The sequence below is a fragment of the Microtus pennsylvanicus genome, chromosome 4 (genome assembly GCF_037038515.1).
Source record: "Microtus pennsylvanicus isolate mMicPen1 chromosome 4, mMicPen1.hap1, whole genome shotgun sequence".
Classification (NCBI taxonomy): domain Eukaryota; kingdom Metazoa; phylum Chordata; class Mammalia; order Rodentia; family Cricetidae; genus Microtus; species Microtus pennsylvanicus.
The window spans coordinates 108,692,337-108,708,943 of record NC_134582.1 but is presented as its reverse complement, the minus strand read 5'-3'; the positions used below and the strand labels follow the sequence as shown (position 1 = coordinate 108,708,943).

The following is a 16,607-nucleotide window of genomic DNA, read 5'->3' as shown; positions in this document are numbered from 1 at the left end:
TGTGTATTCTGAGTGATATTTTCTTCTTATTGATTGCTTTGAATCGAGTTTTCTTTGTTGTTTCGTTTTTTAAAGGGACCACACCAGCAGACCTCAGAAAAGACTATCAACATGCAGTTTTGTTGAACAGTGAGATAACAGAGACAATTTTAAGGAGAATAATCTCTTTTGATCATCCTCCTGGGTTTTTAGGCTGTATCTTCCCTCCACTTGGGGCAAATCACTCAATGTCAGCCCTAAATTTTTGGGATAATTCTCTCAGAGAATTCTCACTACTAAATACTTCAGACTGCAATATAACGATAGACATTTATTTCTAGTTCTAGTAGAAAGAAAAGACAAGATCATGTTCTTATACACTTAATTTCTATTAAAGAGTTTTTTTCTTATTTAATGCAAAGGTCAGAGGTCAACAAAAAATCAGAACGGTTGGGTTACATTAAAAGCCAAATAAATCCTTAGCTCGCATCATGAAGTGAAACAAAGGTCATTCTTCTATGTAATAAGCAAACATTCTACAGTATAGATAATCAAACAATTATGTATATGTCCTGAGATTTTAAATCATGGCTAATTACAATTTTAAGTAACTTAATGAAATTAGAAATAAAAAGAAATATATTAATTTGATAAATTCACGGAAATTAAGCAAGACACTGTTCAATAGTCAGAGATTGAAAGAAAATCACAGAAAAGTGTTACAAAATAAATAGAGATAAAAAATAATAATAGCGTAGCATGAGAACCCAGATAAATTTACCCCTCTCCCCATCATAATAGAAACATTACTCTCAAAGTGGTCCCTTTAAAAAAAACAAGACAACATTTATTTACAATAAGATATGCTATCAACTCAGTCCCTAGCAGTGCAAAATAAAACCATTAACCACAAAAAAGAAAATTCACCTTAAGTCACTTAAAATGTGGAAATTTCCTTAATCAATAGTCAAAAATGCACCAAATGTTACAAAAATGAATTTTTTGCTTTAAGATACGTTGCCTCACTACTCCTGTTCAACATCAGCTCCTATTTAGCATCACACAGACACTTTAGCTCATACAAGCAGAAAAAGCAAAAGAAACCAAAGTACATGGATGGAAAGGGAGAATGTACATGTCCCCCAAAGCAGATACATAACAGCTTCCTCAATGATTCTCAGTCCTGTTCAGGGCATTTGAAAATCAATGCCTAGAGACATTCGTGTTGTTACAGTTTAGCTTGGGAAGGATATCCCTGACACCTAGAGGCCAAAAGTGAGGGTAAGCATTTGACAATGTAGCATGTGATGAACTGTGCACTTATACCCTTAAAAAATAAAATTAGCAGGCCCAAATCTAAATAGATCTATGGTTATAATACAGTTTTCTTTGATGATATCTCTGACACTGTGTTTCTATACAAATGCCAATGGTGTTTCCAGATACCAGGCATAAAAAATGAATGACTGAGTGAAGGAATGGTTGGATGGTATTATCTGGGACCTATATTCTCACTTTGTGGATGGGATGGGTTTTAAATTGTCCAACACTTAGAAATAGGACTGTAGTTCAGTGTTAGATAGCTTAGCTCTAAGTATGAGAGCCCAAGAGCTATCCTCTGCACTGAAAAACAAAGGAGCCAATAAAGACCAACATTCAGACACTCTGTGTATGCTTTCTCATCTTAGTCTTCTGATTTTTACAAATAAAATAGACCTGGTACAATATGTTACTCAGGTCACACTACTGATCAACCTCTCCCAGTACTCTGTGCTGAGGTAGTACCAACATGAGATTGCTGTCCTGGCTCCTTGTGCCCTTTAATATGTACTGACAATGGTGAGGCAGACTCTAACAAGTCACAGCTTAGAAAATAATTTGTAAATTCTTCAGCTAAAGAGTTTGTATCCACTATTATTGAAAAAGTGATAACTCAACATTCCAATCCTACCTCCCAAGTTTGTATTTTGTGCTTCCCTTCCTACCTTTCCTGTCCTCATAGACTTCTGGCCGCAGTAATGCCAGGGTCCTTTGTATATGCATGCTTTTCATGGTTTTGAAATCAGGGAATAAGATGTCAATGAATTTAGAAACCTTAGATGGATCCTCCTCAACATCACAAAACTCAGCTATATGTTGTCTTTCCAAATACTCTTGCAAACTGTTGAAATCCAAAATATAACATAAGATTATTATAAATTAAGGTATAAACTTGTATGAAAACTTGAATATTAATAGTTCGATCTTAATAATACAATACAGAACTTCTTTCACCCCACATATTATCACTCTGAAAGTAACTCTCACTGTTTGCAAAACCCTTTAGCATCCACTGAATCCCCTCTCTTTTGTTCTATCCTGTTTAAAACTTAAAACTAAATGGCATCATAACCTTGCTCAGGGGTAGAGCATTTGGGTAGCATGCAGAAGGGTTTACATGCTAGGCCCAGAAATACAATATGAAGTGACCAGAAACCACAAGAAAAACTCACAGTTTATAAAGCAAAATGTTACCGGAAATTCTCTTGTACACTACAAAGACTTATCACTCATATTGGTTTAATAAAATTCTGATTGGCTAGTAGCCAGTCAGGAAGTATAGGCAAGATAACCAGACTAAGAGAATTCTGGGAAGAGGAAAGGCAGAGTCAGTCATTAGCCAGACACAGAGGAAGCAAGAGGAAAATGTCTCACTGATAAAAGGCTAAACATAGATAAGAATTTTGGGTTAAGTTGTAAGAGTTAGTTAATAATAATCCTGACCTAATAGGTCAAACAGCTTATAATTAATAAAAGCTTCTGTGTGTTTCTTTAGCATTGAATGGCTACATGCCTGGGAGGGACAGAAACTTCTGTTTACAGCAAGGAGGAATCATCCTGTGATTCTCTGACAGTAAATGGAGTAGTGCTGGGACACAGAGCATGAGGGGACCAAGCTACAAAGCCTTCTGCTCACATTACTCGTTTGGGCGCATCCTGCAAAATTGTTGTATTAAACTATGGCTCTCAGTCTTTAGCGGAATAAAAGTCACAGACAACACCTAAAACCGACAATCTGAAAATTGTTTTCTCATTTTGAAATATTTAGAAATTTACTACCAAAATGTGCATATGTTTTGTCACCATCAATTTTATACCAGTAACTGTCTTGAATAAAACACAGAGCCTAGATGATGTTTGAAAACATGCAATGCTGGGAATGGACAGGGTTGACTGGGACCATGCATGGTTCTGATATACCCTCAAGGCCTGAGAAAATGAGGCCAGATGGTGGAACAGGCTTAGAAAAGTCAACAGGAAAAGCTGTTCTCTTTCCAGTTTTCTTAGCATAAGCATTCATAAAAATTCCCCATTTCCTGAACGTATAATATTCTAGATTAACTAAAAGGAAAACTTGCAGTATCTACATAAAAACGTTAGGTTTTGAGACATTTGAGCATTATGCTCTGTCACCTAGTGACACATTATAAGTGATAAAGTTCTAGCCTCAGCTACCTGTCCCGTTTCTTTTTCATCTCCACCATGGGTGCGAATTTAACGTGAGGCTCATCTGGATGCTCAGATAATTCTTCCTCTTCATCCTCAGACTGAGATTGAGTTTCTTCCTGGATAACCTCTTCTTCTTCTCCTTGAGATGTAAGGAACACACAGCTTAGGCCGCTTATTACAAAAGCTACAAACTCTTCAAAGTCGGGCTACAAAAGAAGATGAGAAACTGTTTCCCTCAGGCTCCTAATTCAGGGGCATGAAAATGGTGGCCACTGTAAAATCTTCCCTTTTATGGACACTAGCAATGCTATGGCACCCTTATAAACCTGCTTTCAGGAATGTTTTGGCACAACAGACATTTACAGTCAACAGAACATAATTTTAAAGATATATAGACAACTACTTCCTGACACTAGCATGTTGTAATTCATCTGCAGGGCTAGTTAAATATACCTTCAGCTGCTTATATACTCTTGGAAGTCTTTTACTGGAGCATGGTCCAAAGGCCATGTTCAAAGCAAACCAAATCTTTCCCAATAGCTGTCATTGGTAATAACTTCTTAGCTAAGGGTGGGACTTCGTGTTCACCTCCCATCTCCATGCTGGGATTTTGTTTGGTTTCAGCTTGAACAACTCTTATACATGGTGTAACAAACAAACTCGATGACTTTTTGTTTTCTTTTGTCTTGTTAATGAGGACACAAAGTTGGGTAGATAGGAAAGGGGAGGCAGGCAAAAAATCTAGAAGTTGGGAGAAAGGAGGAAAAGGAATAAATACATTGTACAAAAATTCCTTAAAGAACGAGAGAGAGAGAGAGAGAGAGAGAGAGAGAGAGAGAGAGAGAGAGAGAGAGAGAGAGAGAGAGGAGATCTTTTTGTGTTCAATCCCCAGAGTGTCTAATTCGGTAACTGTCACAGTTGAATCCAAAATGTCCCCTGGTGGCCATGTACTAAATAAAGGCCTGGTCATCAACAAGTAACTGCTATTAAGAGCGATGAGACACTCGTTGGAAGACTTTTCAGTTACAGGGTATTTTCTTGAAGCAGTTATCAGGGTTCTGATATGTCCTCTCAATCACTCTGTTTCATGACTTCATGAAGTGAGTAGTTTAGTTTACCACAATCTCCTGAATATGATAATCTGCCTCACCACTGACAACAAAGTTACAGGTCCAGGCCACTATAGAATAAAATGTCTTAAGTCATTGCCCAAAACTAAATTGTCTTTTTTTTCAGTTGACTTTCTCGGATACATTGATCACAGTGATAGAAATCTGAGTGAGATAATAGCTTCTGAGTGACATCCATCCCTAAATGTTTTTTTCTTAAAAGTACACAGGTATTGGGAACACAGCTGGCAAAAATCTTTATTTTTTATGTGTGGAAACTAGAACCAAGAGGGATAGCTAGAATGGCACGTCAGTTATCAAAGTGTTGATTAGTAGAGCTTTCTGTATGAGAAATTAACTCAGCACTCCCTAACAATATTCCTGGATATGGCTGTTGAGCTCCTAAAATGTGGGTAGTATAAGTAAGACTCCAATTTCTAAATGTTATTTAGTTTGAATGAATTTAAATTCAAATAGCCACATGGATTTACTGCCCATCACATTGACAGAGTGTTTTTAGAAGATAGATCTCCCTTTTAAAGTCACACCTCCATTTTAAAGGTTTTTTTGAAACACTGCCTTTACCACATTCTTCTAGGAAGAAGACAAGTTGCTGGAGTATAACCTTAGAGAAAGGATGTAGACAAAATGTGGGCTATAGCACCCCTACATACCAGGTGGAAATGAGTACTTTCAGCCAAGTCTAAAAATTGGTGGAAGAGAACTGGCTATTCACTTCCAGAGAACATGGTATAAAGAAGTCTTCAACAGAACAAACCATTTTATTTTGCCTGGGTGCTACTGCTTTCATTGCATCACCCAATTGTGGACATCACCAAGGCACCAAAAGTTTATTCAGTTAGTTAGATTTATTGATTTTATACTCTATAATAAAAATGTGTGTGTTTATGTGTGTGTGAATATGTAAATGAATGCATGGTGAATTTTTAATGGCCTCCTTACCTGGTCTGTTAAATGAATATAGAATTCCCTCACTAGCTCTTCAGGGAGAAACGTGTTGTCCTTTGCTTCTATGATAAATCCTTCTTTGATAATCTTCAATTCGGATAAGGTCAGAAGCAAACATGACACAGGGAAACACATAAAACAAATTAGGGCTATTTACTTCAGAATTCAATAACAACCTAGTTTTAATCTTCTCAGGTAAAGTATACAAGAAAATCCACAAAGTTTGAAATGGTTCATAAATGCATAAACAGTTTCCTTTGATACTCCCTATAAATCCATGTTTTTAAAACTTCAATAAAAGATTTCAAAATATTTTTATTACAATTTGAAATGCTAACATAAAAGGATGGGGAAAATAGAAACATAATTCCAAGAAAATACACACACACAATTATTTGTAATATTGAACCTTAAAAGTACTTCTCAACTATGCTCAAAATTAATTTGGCTTCTTTTGTTCCAATGTTTCCATTTTTGAAAGATAACTCAACCGAAACACTAGATCCCATGATGTGTTATCTCCAGGAAACACATCTCACTAGTAAAGACATCAACAGATTGAGAGTCAAATGATTAGAAACAATTTATTAAGCAAGCAGAAACTGACAACAGCCTGACATAGCAATCCTGATATATGATAAGGTATATAAAAGTTAGTAAGAATAGATTTCTTAAAGACATTTAAGAAGGGGATTATTCAGCAGGAATATATGTCAATAACAAATATGCATGCACCAAAAGTTCAGCCACAAATTTTACGAAACAAGCACTAATGGAGTTCAAAAGTTAGGTGATTTTAGCACCCCACTCTCAATTTCAGATTCATCATTCAAACTGAAAATCAACAATGCAACCTCAGAGCAAACATATATGCAACAGACAGATCCAGAATATTCCACTTGACAGATATAGAACATGTTATTCTGAGTAGGCCAAGGAACTGTATCTAAATAGACCACATCCTAGGTCTTAAATAAAAACTCACAAAATACATAAAAGCAGCTTTCTGTATAAGGTCATGGTCTCATTAAACTAGAAACCCATAGTAAGAAAAGGGTGGTAACTACATAAACTTGTTCAGACTAAACAATATGCCCTTGAATGCAAATGAGTCATTGAATCAACCAAACAAGAAATTTGAGAAGCTCCTGAAAACGCATGATGGTGAAAGCACAAGGTACCAACATCTTTGGGATGTAGTTAGGACAGGTGTAGGAGGAAACTTCAGAGCTATGGATGTTTCCAATGCAAGTATCTAGGGAAGGGAAAGAAAGAAATACCTGAGAATTCTTAAGAAAATAACTTACAGTTGGGCCTTAAGCACAATCTAAATGATAGCCAGAAATAATAAGGATCAGGATAGATAAAACTAACTTAGAGACTAAACAAATTATACAGAATCCATTAAACAAAGACTCAGTTCTCTGATCATATAAGATGAGTAACATCTTACCAAGATAGCTAAAAGAGAGAGAAAACATAGGAATAGATAGAAAAGGGGAAATTACCACAGATTCCACTGAAATACAGAGATGCATTAGTGAGTTGTCTGAAAATTTTATATTTCAAAAAAAGTGGAAGAGCTAGAAGAAATGAATAACTTCTTAGATATGTATTACCTACAAAAATTCAATCAAGAAAATATAAGCAACTTAGATAGATCCATAAATCAGCAAGATTGAAGCAATAACACAAAAACAAACATAAATTCAGGTCCAGATGATTTTTGCTAAACCTTTAAAGAAGAGCAAATATTGATGCTCCTTAAACTGTCTTATAAAATAGAAATGGAAGGAATATTATTATTAAAGTCACTCTCTAATGCCAGTATTGCCCTAATACCAAAGCAGGATAAGGACACAAACCTAGAGATCAGCTTCCCCAGGGAACATAAACACAAAAATTCTCAAAGTCTTGTAAACTATATTGAAAAATACATTCAGAAGATCCTACATCATGACCAAGCTGATTTCACTGCAGGATGCAAGGTTTATTCTACAGACACAAATCATTAAGTGTAATTAAGCATATAAATAGAATAAAGTGCAGAAACAACATGATCATTTCATGTTGATATTTACTTTGACAAGTAAAATATTCTTTTATAAGAAAATCCTTGAAGAGACTAGAGATAGAAGTAGCACATCCAAACATAATAAGGGCTTTCTATGGAGAACCTACAGCCAACATTATGACACAGTGCGAGAATTGCCTCTAAACTACTATCTACTATCTCTACTCTTATTCAATGTAATGCTAGACATCTATAGCTTAAAATATTAAATAAAGCAAGAAGGCATGAGAAAGAAACAATTCAAATAGGAATGAAGACATGTCATCACCATTTGTAAATGACATGACCTTATGGTTATAACAACCTTGCAGACTCTACTAGAGAAATTAGAGCTAACAAACTCCAGCAAAGTAGCAAGGCACAAAAATCAACATAAAAAAATCACTAGCATTTCTATACACTGATAGCAAACCTGCCAATGCCCGAAAACCAGAGAAAACCTTATTAAAACAAAAAGAAAATACCTAGAGATAAAACCAAACCAAACAGGTGGGACACTGTCAGTACAAGGAACACTTTAAGATACTAAATAAAAAACTAGAAAGAAGACAACAGTCACTTTGATGTTTTACAGAAAGTGTTAGGATCAATTTCACATATATGTAAGGAACGGTGAAAAGTATATCATAAATATTTCTAAATGGTGCATATTACATATATAAAAATATATTGGTTCAAAAACAAAGCACTAAACGACTTCTTAAACTATCATGTATTGAAAAGAGCCATTATTTATAATATACAAAAAAGCAAGCTAATGTGAGTTTATAACAATATTACATCACTTATAGCTAAATAAAAAGAACATTTATAACACTCTCATATAACATCTAAAATCCTGAAAGTTTCTGTGCAGTGGTGGTAAAGCAATTAATTAAAGGATGATACAGGAGGAGACAGGGTCTTTGTAAGACAGAATAAGCAAACTTTTTTTTTTGGTTTTTTTTTCTTTTATTTATTTATTTATTTATTAAGGATTTCTGTCTCCTCCCCGCAACCGCCTCCCATTTCCCTCCCCCTCCCCCGATCAAGTCACCCTCCCTCATCTGCTCAAAGAGCAATCAGGGTTCCCTGACCTGTGGGAAGCCCAAGGATCGCCCACCTCTATCCAGGTCTCCTAAGGTGAGCATCCAAACTGCCTAGGCTCCCCCAAAGCCAGTACGTGCAGTAGGATCAAAAACCCACTGCGATTGTTCCTGAGTTCTCAGTATTCCTCATTGTCCGTTATGTTCAGCTAGTCCGGATTTATCCCAGGCTTTTTCAGACCCAGGCCAGCTGGCCTTGGTGAGTTCCCGATAGAACATCCCCTTTGTCTCAGTGTGTGGGTGCGCCCCTCGCGGTCCTGAGGTCCTTGCTCGCGCTCCGTCTCCTTCTGCTCCTGATTTGGACCTTGAGATTTCTGTCCCGTGCTCCTCTGTCTCTGTCTCCTTTCATCGCCTGATGAAGGTTAATGTTCATGAGGATGCCTATGTGTTTGTCTTTGGGTTCACCTTCTTACTTAGCTTCTCTAGGAATATGCTTTATAAGCTCATTGTCCTTTATTTATGGCTAGAAACCAAATATGAGTGAGTACATCCCATGTTCCTTTTTTATAAGCAAACTTCTTTAGAGGGAGCTAGGAACATCAATTTAGTGTGTTCTATTTTATAATAAGGCATTATTTTGTAATTAATTTAAATAAATTTTGGTAAGCATAACTTACTTTTTCCTTAACTTCTATATGTTTTCTCCTGAGTACAGCATCAGGTTTCAAAATAGTTATGCTGTAGGATTCGCCTAAAAGAAAAACCAAAAATTAATTTTATTAACTCAGAATCAGGATGATGAAAGGACTAACAATTCAAAATATGAATTGATTATGCCTGGGTTATTAAGGAGACTATATATATATATATATATATATATATATATATATATATATACACATATGTACAGTCTTGACACAATTCTCATGCACTTGAGTCACACAGATGCTTGCTACCAGTCGGTATTAATAAGGAGTGAAGTTTCAGTCATGTGCTTTGTAAGTCCAACTCATAAATCAAGAGCTACCACATATCAAATGCACTCTTACCTCCAACTTGAAGTAGCCATTGTCTTTGTTACCTTTCCAGTTACTATGATAAATTACCTGACAAGAGTGACTTTCAGTGGAAAGGTTTGTTCTGTGTACACAAAGACTGCTTTTCCTGTGCCCTGCCACCTAGACCCAAATAATCACATAGAAACGATACTAATTGCAATGCAGTGGAGCAACCATGTAGTGACTCTCACCAATAAAGCAGCTCTCCACTGCCGCAACAACGTTGTAAAGAGGCACACCTGCAGAAACAGTTGTTGGACCCCACCTTGCTTTGTGTTACTCACCAATACTGTCATACTGTGAATCCCCCAGCTCTTCTTCAGATTGGTCAACTAGTGTGATTTCCACATACTGTGAAAGTAGAACAGTTACTTTAGTGTGATAGCCAAAGAACGCCTAGACACTTTGTTTATAGTAAATAAAGGCAGCAGGGGATAGAAGGTAATACACCAAAGCCCTTTTCATTTGCGGTGGCAACATGCTTCCCGAGGAAGCTGCATCATGTCAGTACCCAGCTAGACATAGAGCACTCATTCACATAAAGTGCCCCAAAGACCCTTGTGTCAGCCCAAGTCTGTGATGCTAGTGAGCGATTGAGGTCAACTTTCAAGTAGAGCCTGGTTGCAATGACATAATCTGTTTGGGACACGCCTGTGGGACACTGTCTCCTCCTCTCCTCTTTCTTTTCCACTTCTCAACACCTATGAGTTGAGCTGCTCGGTCCACTACAAACCACTTGCCGTGTTGTGCTGCTTTGTCACAGCCCTAAAGCAACAGGAAGGAGAGACAATGGAGTGGCACCTGAGAAGCAGGACACCTCTTCTCTTTATAGGCCAACTGCCTTGGCCATTTGATCTCAGTGACAAGAAGCGGCCTGACACAAATAGCTAGGGAGACGCTTTAGAAATATATAAAATACGATGCATTTCCAGAGTCATAATAGACATTTATCATCGTATTACCTGAGGACGAGCCATTTCGCCTGCTGCAATCTTCTTCTCTTCTTCTATCAAGGTAATGACCTTTCTATTGATAAGTGGTGCATTTGCACCCTGGATCTTCGCAATAATTTTACCATTCTACAAGAGATAGGAAAGTATAGAGACTTTCGTTTTCGTATGAAATCAATAATTAACATTTACTCTGGACTAAGTTCCCTCTCCTTGATCCCCCATCCCATCAGCCGTCTTTCAGATACTGTAATCAGCCATTTGAAAGTAGTAGTGGTGGGACAGTTCACTCCAATTCAGTAGCATCAGCAATTAGAGTCTCACATATTGTCTGTCCTCTATAGAAGTATGGCTGCATCCCCATCTTCTTACAGCATCCTTATGCTACTACCTAGATCTGGCTGTACCCTCATCACCTACAGCACATCATCACCCTACAGGAGCACTCACAGGACACCTGCCTCATTCATCCTTCTTTAAATGTGAGGGACTCTAGACGGGGCCTTTAATTTGATCTAATAGTATTCTGATTCCCTTTCTGTTGTTTTGCACACTGACTAAAGGCAATTTGGGAAGAAGAATATTCATCTGGGCTGTACTTCTCTAGCACAATCCACCATTAAAGGAAATTGGGGCAAAAACTTGAAGTAGAACCCATAGAAAAACATTGCTTGCTGGCTTGCCCCCAAGCTTTCTTATACAGCCTAGGACTGCATGCCTAAGGGTGGTACCACTTACAGGGATATGGGCCCTTCTACATCAACTAATAATCAAGCCGAACATCCACAAACATGCACAATATGACTCAGGAAATTCCTTAGTTAAGACCCTCCTGCTAGATGACTGCTGTTTCAAGTTGACAATGAAAACCAGGATAGATGCCACACCCCTTTTGTCTGTCTTTTACCTTATACGCACTAATCATCTGTTTATGGACACAGAACCAGGCATGATGGCATGGAATGGAAGACCTTGTATCTAACCCTATTAAATAACAAAAAGCCAAAAGACCCACAAAAGTGCAGATGCTTGTGGAATAGAAACTCCATAGGTGCCATTAAGAAAGGCTTGGAACACCCAAAGAGATCCATAAGAACTTGCCCCATCAGGGAGGTCAGCTGGGGTATTACTCACTATCAGGAAATGTTTCTTACTTTAAGATTTGAAAGATGATAAGAGAACATGAAGGTGAAAAGAGAAAATATACTATGCAGAAGGAGTAACAGGCACAAGGTCATAGGGCCTGTGGGAGACACGGCAAGTGAAGAGGCCTGGGAAAGTGGGGTTGAACCCAGTATGCATGGCTTCAATACCCGCAGAAATCCACAGGATATGGAGCCTTGTGCATCTTGGAAGGAGAAAATCTCCCTCCCTCAGCCAAAACCACTAAAAGGCTAGAATATAACATAGACTGTAGACATGATTAACATTCTATTTTAAGGTTTATTTTATGTGTGCATGAGCATGCATGTGTGTGTGTGTGTGTGTGTGTGTGTATACATGGATTCAGCCTTGTGGGTGATGTGCATTTAACTGCTAAGTCATCCCTCTGACTCCACAATTAAAATTCCAGTTGTGAAAGTTACTTTTCCTCCTTTGTTGAAAGAGTCAGAGGGAGCAAGAGAATACGTCTGCCTGAAATTCAGTTGTAGGTCTAAAATTTCTCGGTCTGATACCAGGCTGGCAATTCTCCTTAGCAGGAAGAGCTGTCCCCGCTGAAACTTGCTAGAATACTCTTTTTGTCAGCTGACCAGTAAAAGAAGTAGAGATTAGCTGGAGGGCGGTTTTGTTAAGTTAGGGAATATTATTCTTCCATAAGCAGCTGTTGATATGGTGTGTTTCAGAATAAAGCGCCAGTGCTTAGTGGATGAGGTACGCCGGGAGGGAAAATCCTTGATGAAAGGAGACTAGGAGTTCACAAGCCAGGGCAGAGTGAAGTGTCATCTTAGACAAGGAAACCCCGAGGGGACGGGAGAACTTGGGTTTGAAAAGCAAACTTTGAACCACATGCCAAACTGTGATGTTAGAGGCAGAACTTACTTGAAGACCTGAGGTGACAGAAGTGGAGTGGGAAAAAATAAGAAAATTCACCAAAACTAGTGGATTCTAACAAAGGAGAACAAAGCAGTTAAAGTATGAGCAATAGGAAGTAAGAGAGACGTCTGCTTTGTTTGTGGTGTGACAAAAATCTGGATAAAAAAATCGGCACTTCTAGGCTCCTGGCAGAATGTTCCAGAGCAGCCAATCCTCTCCTTTGTGGAGATTCTCATTCTGGTTCCTTAAGCTACAGATAGGCTAGGTGGCATCAAAACTGTCACTCTAAACAAAGACCATATTGCTTCAAAAGCTGAAAATACTATACAATCTGAGTGCTATACATTCAATATAATTCAAGAACATAACATATTTTTATTCAACTGAGCCAATATTCATTTTCTTGAGGCAGTTGCAAGAGTGCCCGCCATTAATGAAACTGAGAGCCTATACAGAAGAAGCGAAGTGAATAATTATTTCTGCTCTTGAAAACTAAGTACCCTGCGCCAGAAGATGGACCAAGTGGTATTTACCTCCACTGATGCTTCTCTTGACTACCACAGGGTTAAGGACTTTGTGGACTGGTTTTAGGAAACAATATTTATTATATTGTTTTCTGACTATTGTAGCTGTGTGTCCAATGCAAAATATAGGTGACGTACAGACAGGTGTAAAGAGGAACTGAGATCACCCCCCCGCTTTCTACGCTATTTCTGAACATTTGTAAATGTAGAGATGGGAGCAAAAGGCGTTAGAGGGAGTCCTCAGGTAGACACTTTCACCGAAATCTGTGAATACTTAGAACCGCTTCTCTCCTGCAGCTCATCTGAGAACGGTTCCTCACTCCAGGCTTTTCTCCAATCAGTTCAGTATGTGCTATCTTAACAAGCTCCCCAAAGGCAAATTATTAAATTTCTTGTCAGATAGATAGAGATAAGGCAAACACTGTGCAATTACTACCAGTGGCAAACAGCCCCATGGCAATTCTCAGTGCTACCTGCTACTTCAAAAGAATCTGATAATGAGACCACAAATGCTGTACTTACGAGACTAAAGAGGAACAAGGGCTCACATTTATCTCTAAATGACTGCAGAGTCACAATGTTGTCCGCTTCAGCCTGAAGGACATTGTCAATATTTTACACAATAATTGAGAAAGCAATATCCACCTTATTCTGTATCCTATGTTTAAATGTTACAGAGATACGCACAATTTTTCTGGGATGGGAACATTTCTGGGTTTGTAACGGTTGTATTAAGGATCAAACTGCATGCATTAGCAACTCAAGCCCTGTGTTATTTGGTGCCTGTGGCCAAACTCACCCCTGTGTTTCTATCTTCCTTGTTGCCTGGTCCTGCCATTACTCCTCCACTCCAGGCCAAGAGTCCCTGATCCAAAGAATGTTTCTTTTTCCTTCTGGACAGGTGACTTCTGGCTCCATATTGCACTTGGTTGTCCCTCACTTAGGGCACACACACTGTCTCTTTCAATAGTGTACTAGAGGCAGGGGTGGGGGCTGTCTCACTTGCTTTGTTAGGAAAGCAATGGTTTTCCAACTGCATGTAGCTCCAGCCCCAGGGGATCCAACACCTCTGGCCTCTCGGTACACTTACACACACACACACACCCTCACACACAGAGAAAAAGACACAGACATAGACACACACAGAAAAGTACACACACAAATGCAGAGATATGCACGTGCAAAATTTAAAATGACAAAGAAAAGAACAAGAATGTTTCCGCAAAGGGGATGGCAGGTTGAAACCATATGAGGTCAGGGAAGAAACTGACTCCCAGGGTGTCTTGAAGGACAGGGAAGGCCTACACCCAAAGCATGCAGCGGGTGGAGGTTTCATGTCTGCTCACAGACTATGTTTACACATAAAGGCATATTGAACAATAATATTTTAGCCAATTGTTAACTGCATATAGATAAACTGAATAATCAATAAAATTGAGTTAAATGAATTTGACTATGATATTCAATCTCATCACTTTTTATAACTAATAGGTGAAAAGAGAAATTACTTCCTTTGAAATATTTGTGCATAGATACATATCTAGAAATCTACGCCATGACACCCAGGACGCAGCTCCCCATAATCTTAACCTCAGGGACATATAGTGACCTTGTCAAGAGGTAAAAGAAATATCAACAGGCATATGTCCATTTTTATATTTTTCTAAAGTTTACAGTCATAAAGGAATTAGGTAAAAAATTATGCTAATTCTCAAACTGATAGAACTAAATATATAGTAAAAGTGCCAAACAAACATTGTTTAGGGTGAAGACTGACAGGTTGCTTAAGTACTGGGGAACCCTTAAGTCCTAATGTAACAGGAAACAGGTTGAATGAAAACAAAAATCTTACAACAGCAAAGTGAAGAATCTCATCTTCATTCAGTTCATTTTTCAGTTTTCTGAATAAAGGTTGCACGGCTTTGCAAGGTCCACACCAGGCTTGGTAAACATCAATCACTAGAAGGTGGTGAGGTTTATGAAAAGCAGAGTCAAAGAATCTCGAGGCTGGCACATTCCTATCCCAGGTGAGGAGGAAGGCAGGAAGGCAGCTTTTGAAACATAATTCTACAAGGTGTCCCCAGATGCTTGGGGACAAACCCTGGATGCAGACAGCCAAGAGCCCCCAGTACCTGTTAGGCCTTTGTTCAGCAACATATCATCCCACAGGTTCTGACTGTTGATGACTGTCTGTGAAAAACAAAACACTGTAAGATGCAGCAAGTGTCATTGCAGCAATGACCTGCTGGCAGGACAGACCCACCTGTAGCTGGACTTCACGCTTTTTGCTTGCCATTTGTCTGATTCTGCATGGGAAAGGAAAAGAAATACAAACGTGAGGGAATTTAAGCATTGTTCTCTTTGTAGACTCAGACAACATCTCAATCTACTGTCCAGTTTCCCTTTAGAAAATACTGGCCTGCTCAGACCAGCGTGTAGAGAGCAGTCGATGTCCCAGGCAGACTAGAGCATGCTGGGTACAGATTCTCCCAACAAACCAATGTTAGGAGGTTCTGTTTAAAGTCTCTCTCTCTCTCTCTCTCTCTCTCTCTCTCTCTCTCTCTCTCTCTCTCTCTCTCTGTGTGTGTGTGTGTGTGTGTGTGTGTGGTGTGTGTGTGAGAGAGAGAGAGTTTTAGTACTGTAAAGTCATATGGTGTATGTGTGTATTTTTTTTAAATATTGTGGTGGCCTCTTACGCCTTCAGCAGAACATGTTAATTGGCTGCGAACATGCTCTTCATATCTGCTCACATCAAGGTTATTGAGCCTTTAGTACAAACTCATTAGTGTTCTCTGAAGCACAACATAAATTTTCCATGGGTGTTACCATCAAAGATGGGTAGTAGACATTAAGGTGAAAGAAATGAATAGCCCCTAAGATTACATCCTAACAAATTGCTGTACATAGAGCAAAATGGGCCCTCTCAGCTAGACTGGGACCTTTAAGGACTATTTAAATTGGCTCCCTTGCCGGGTGTGTGTGTGTGGGGGGGGGGGGGGGGGAGCGGTCTATCACCCTTTGCAGCCTGAGGTCCTGAAGTTCAGTACCTGAACTGCTGGGTCAGGCACCTGAGCTAAGGGTATGAGGGCTCCTGCTGTGCCGTCTTCCCCAGCAAGTCCACCTAAAAAATGGATGAGGGATCCCCCGGAAGATGAAGAGCAAAGACACTAACGTTCAGCCCCCCTCGAGACACCAACGTTCAGCCCCCCTCGAGGCCTGGCCTGCCCTTTCCTTCCTGTGGTGGAGGCTTGAGGCTCCTGCTCGCAGCGGGTAGAACTGGGTACCAAGCCCAAGAACAGCTGGCGCCTAAAATTCCTTCATCACTCCTGCCACAGCGCCGGAAATAAGATTTTCACCTCCTCAAGACCCCTCTTTCCGTTGCCTCCTGCTGAGTTG

At 39.0% G+C, this 16,607-nt stretch overlaps 1 protein-coding gene across 1 annotated transcript in view; it reads right to left on the bottom strand.

Annotated features, from left to right (window-relative positions):
• Positions 1-15,507, bottom strand: part of Nme8 (NME/NM23 family member 8) — a 33,340-nt gene extending 17,833 nt beyond the window's left edge. The window contains exons 1-10 of the mRNA XM_075971074.1: positions 15,475-15,507; positions 15,344-15,401; positions 15,064-15,170; positions 13,734-13,805; positions 10,666-10,782; positions 9,988-10,054; positions 9,323-9,396; positions 5,541-5,633; positions 3,475-3,674; positions 1,965-2,140 (exon numbers count right to left, since the gene is read on the bottom strand). Of these exons, the coding sequence (XP_075827189.1) occupies positions 1,965-2,140; positions 3,475-3,674; positions 5,541-5,633; positions 9,323-9,396; positions 9,988-10,054; positions 10,666-10,782; positions 13,734-13,805; positions 15,064-15,170; positions 15,344-15,401; positions 15,475-15,507 (997 nt within the window). The remainder of the gene's footprint in view (positions 1-1,964; positions 2,141-3,474; positions 3,675-5,540; positions 5,634-9,322; positions 9,397-9,987; positions 10,055-10,665; positions 10,783-13,733; positions 13,806-15,063; positions 15,171-15,343; positions 15,402-15,474) is intronic.
• Positions 15,508-16,607: the final 1,100 nt, after the last annotated feature.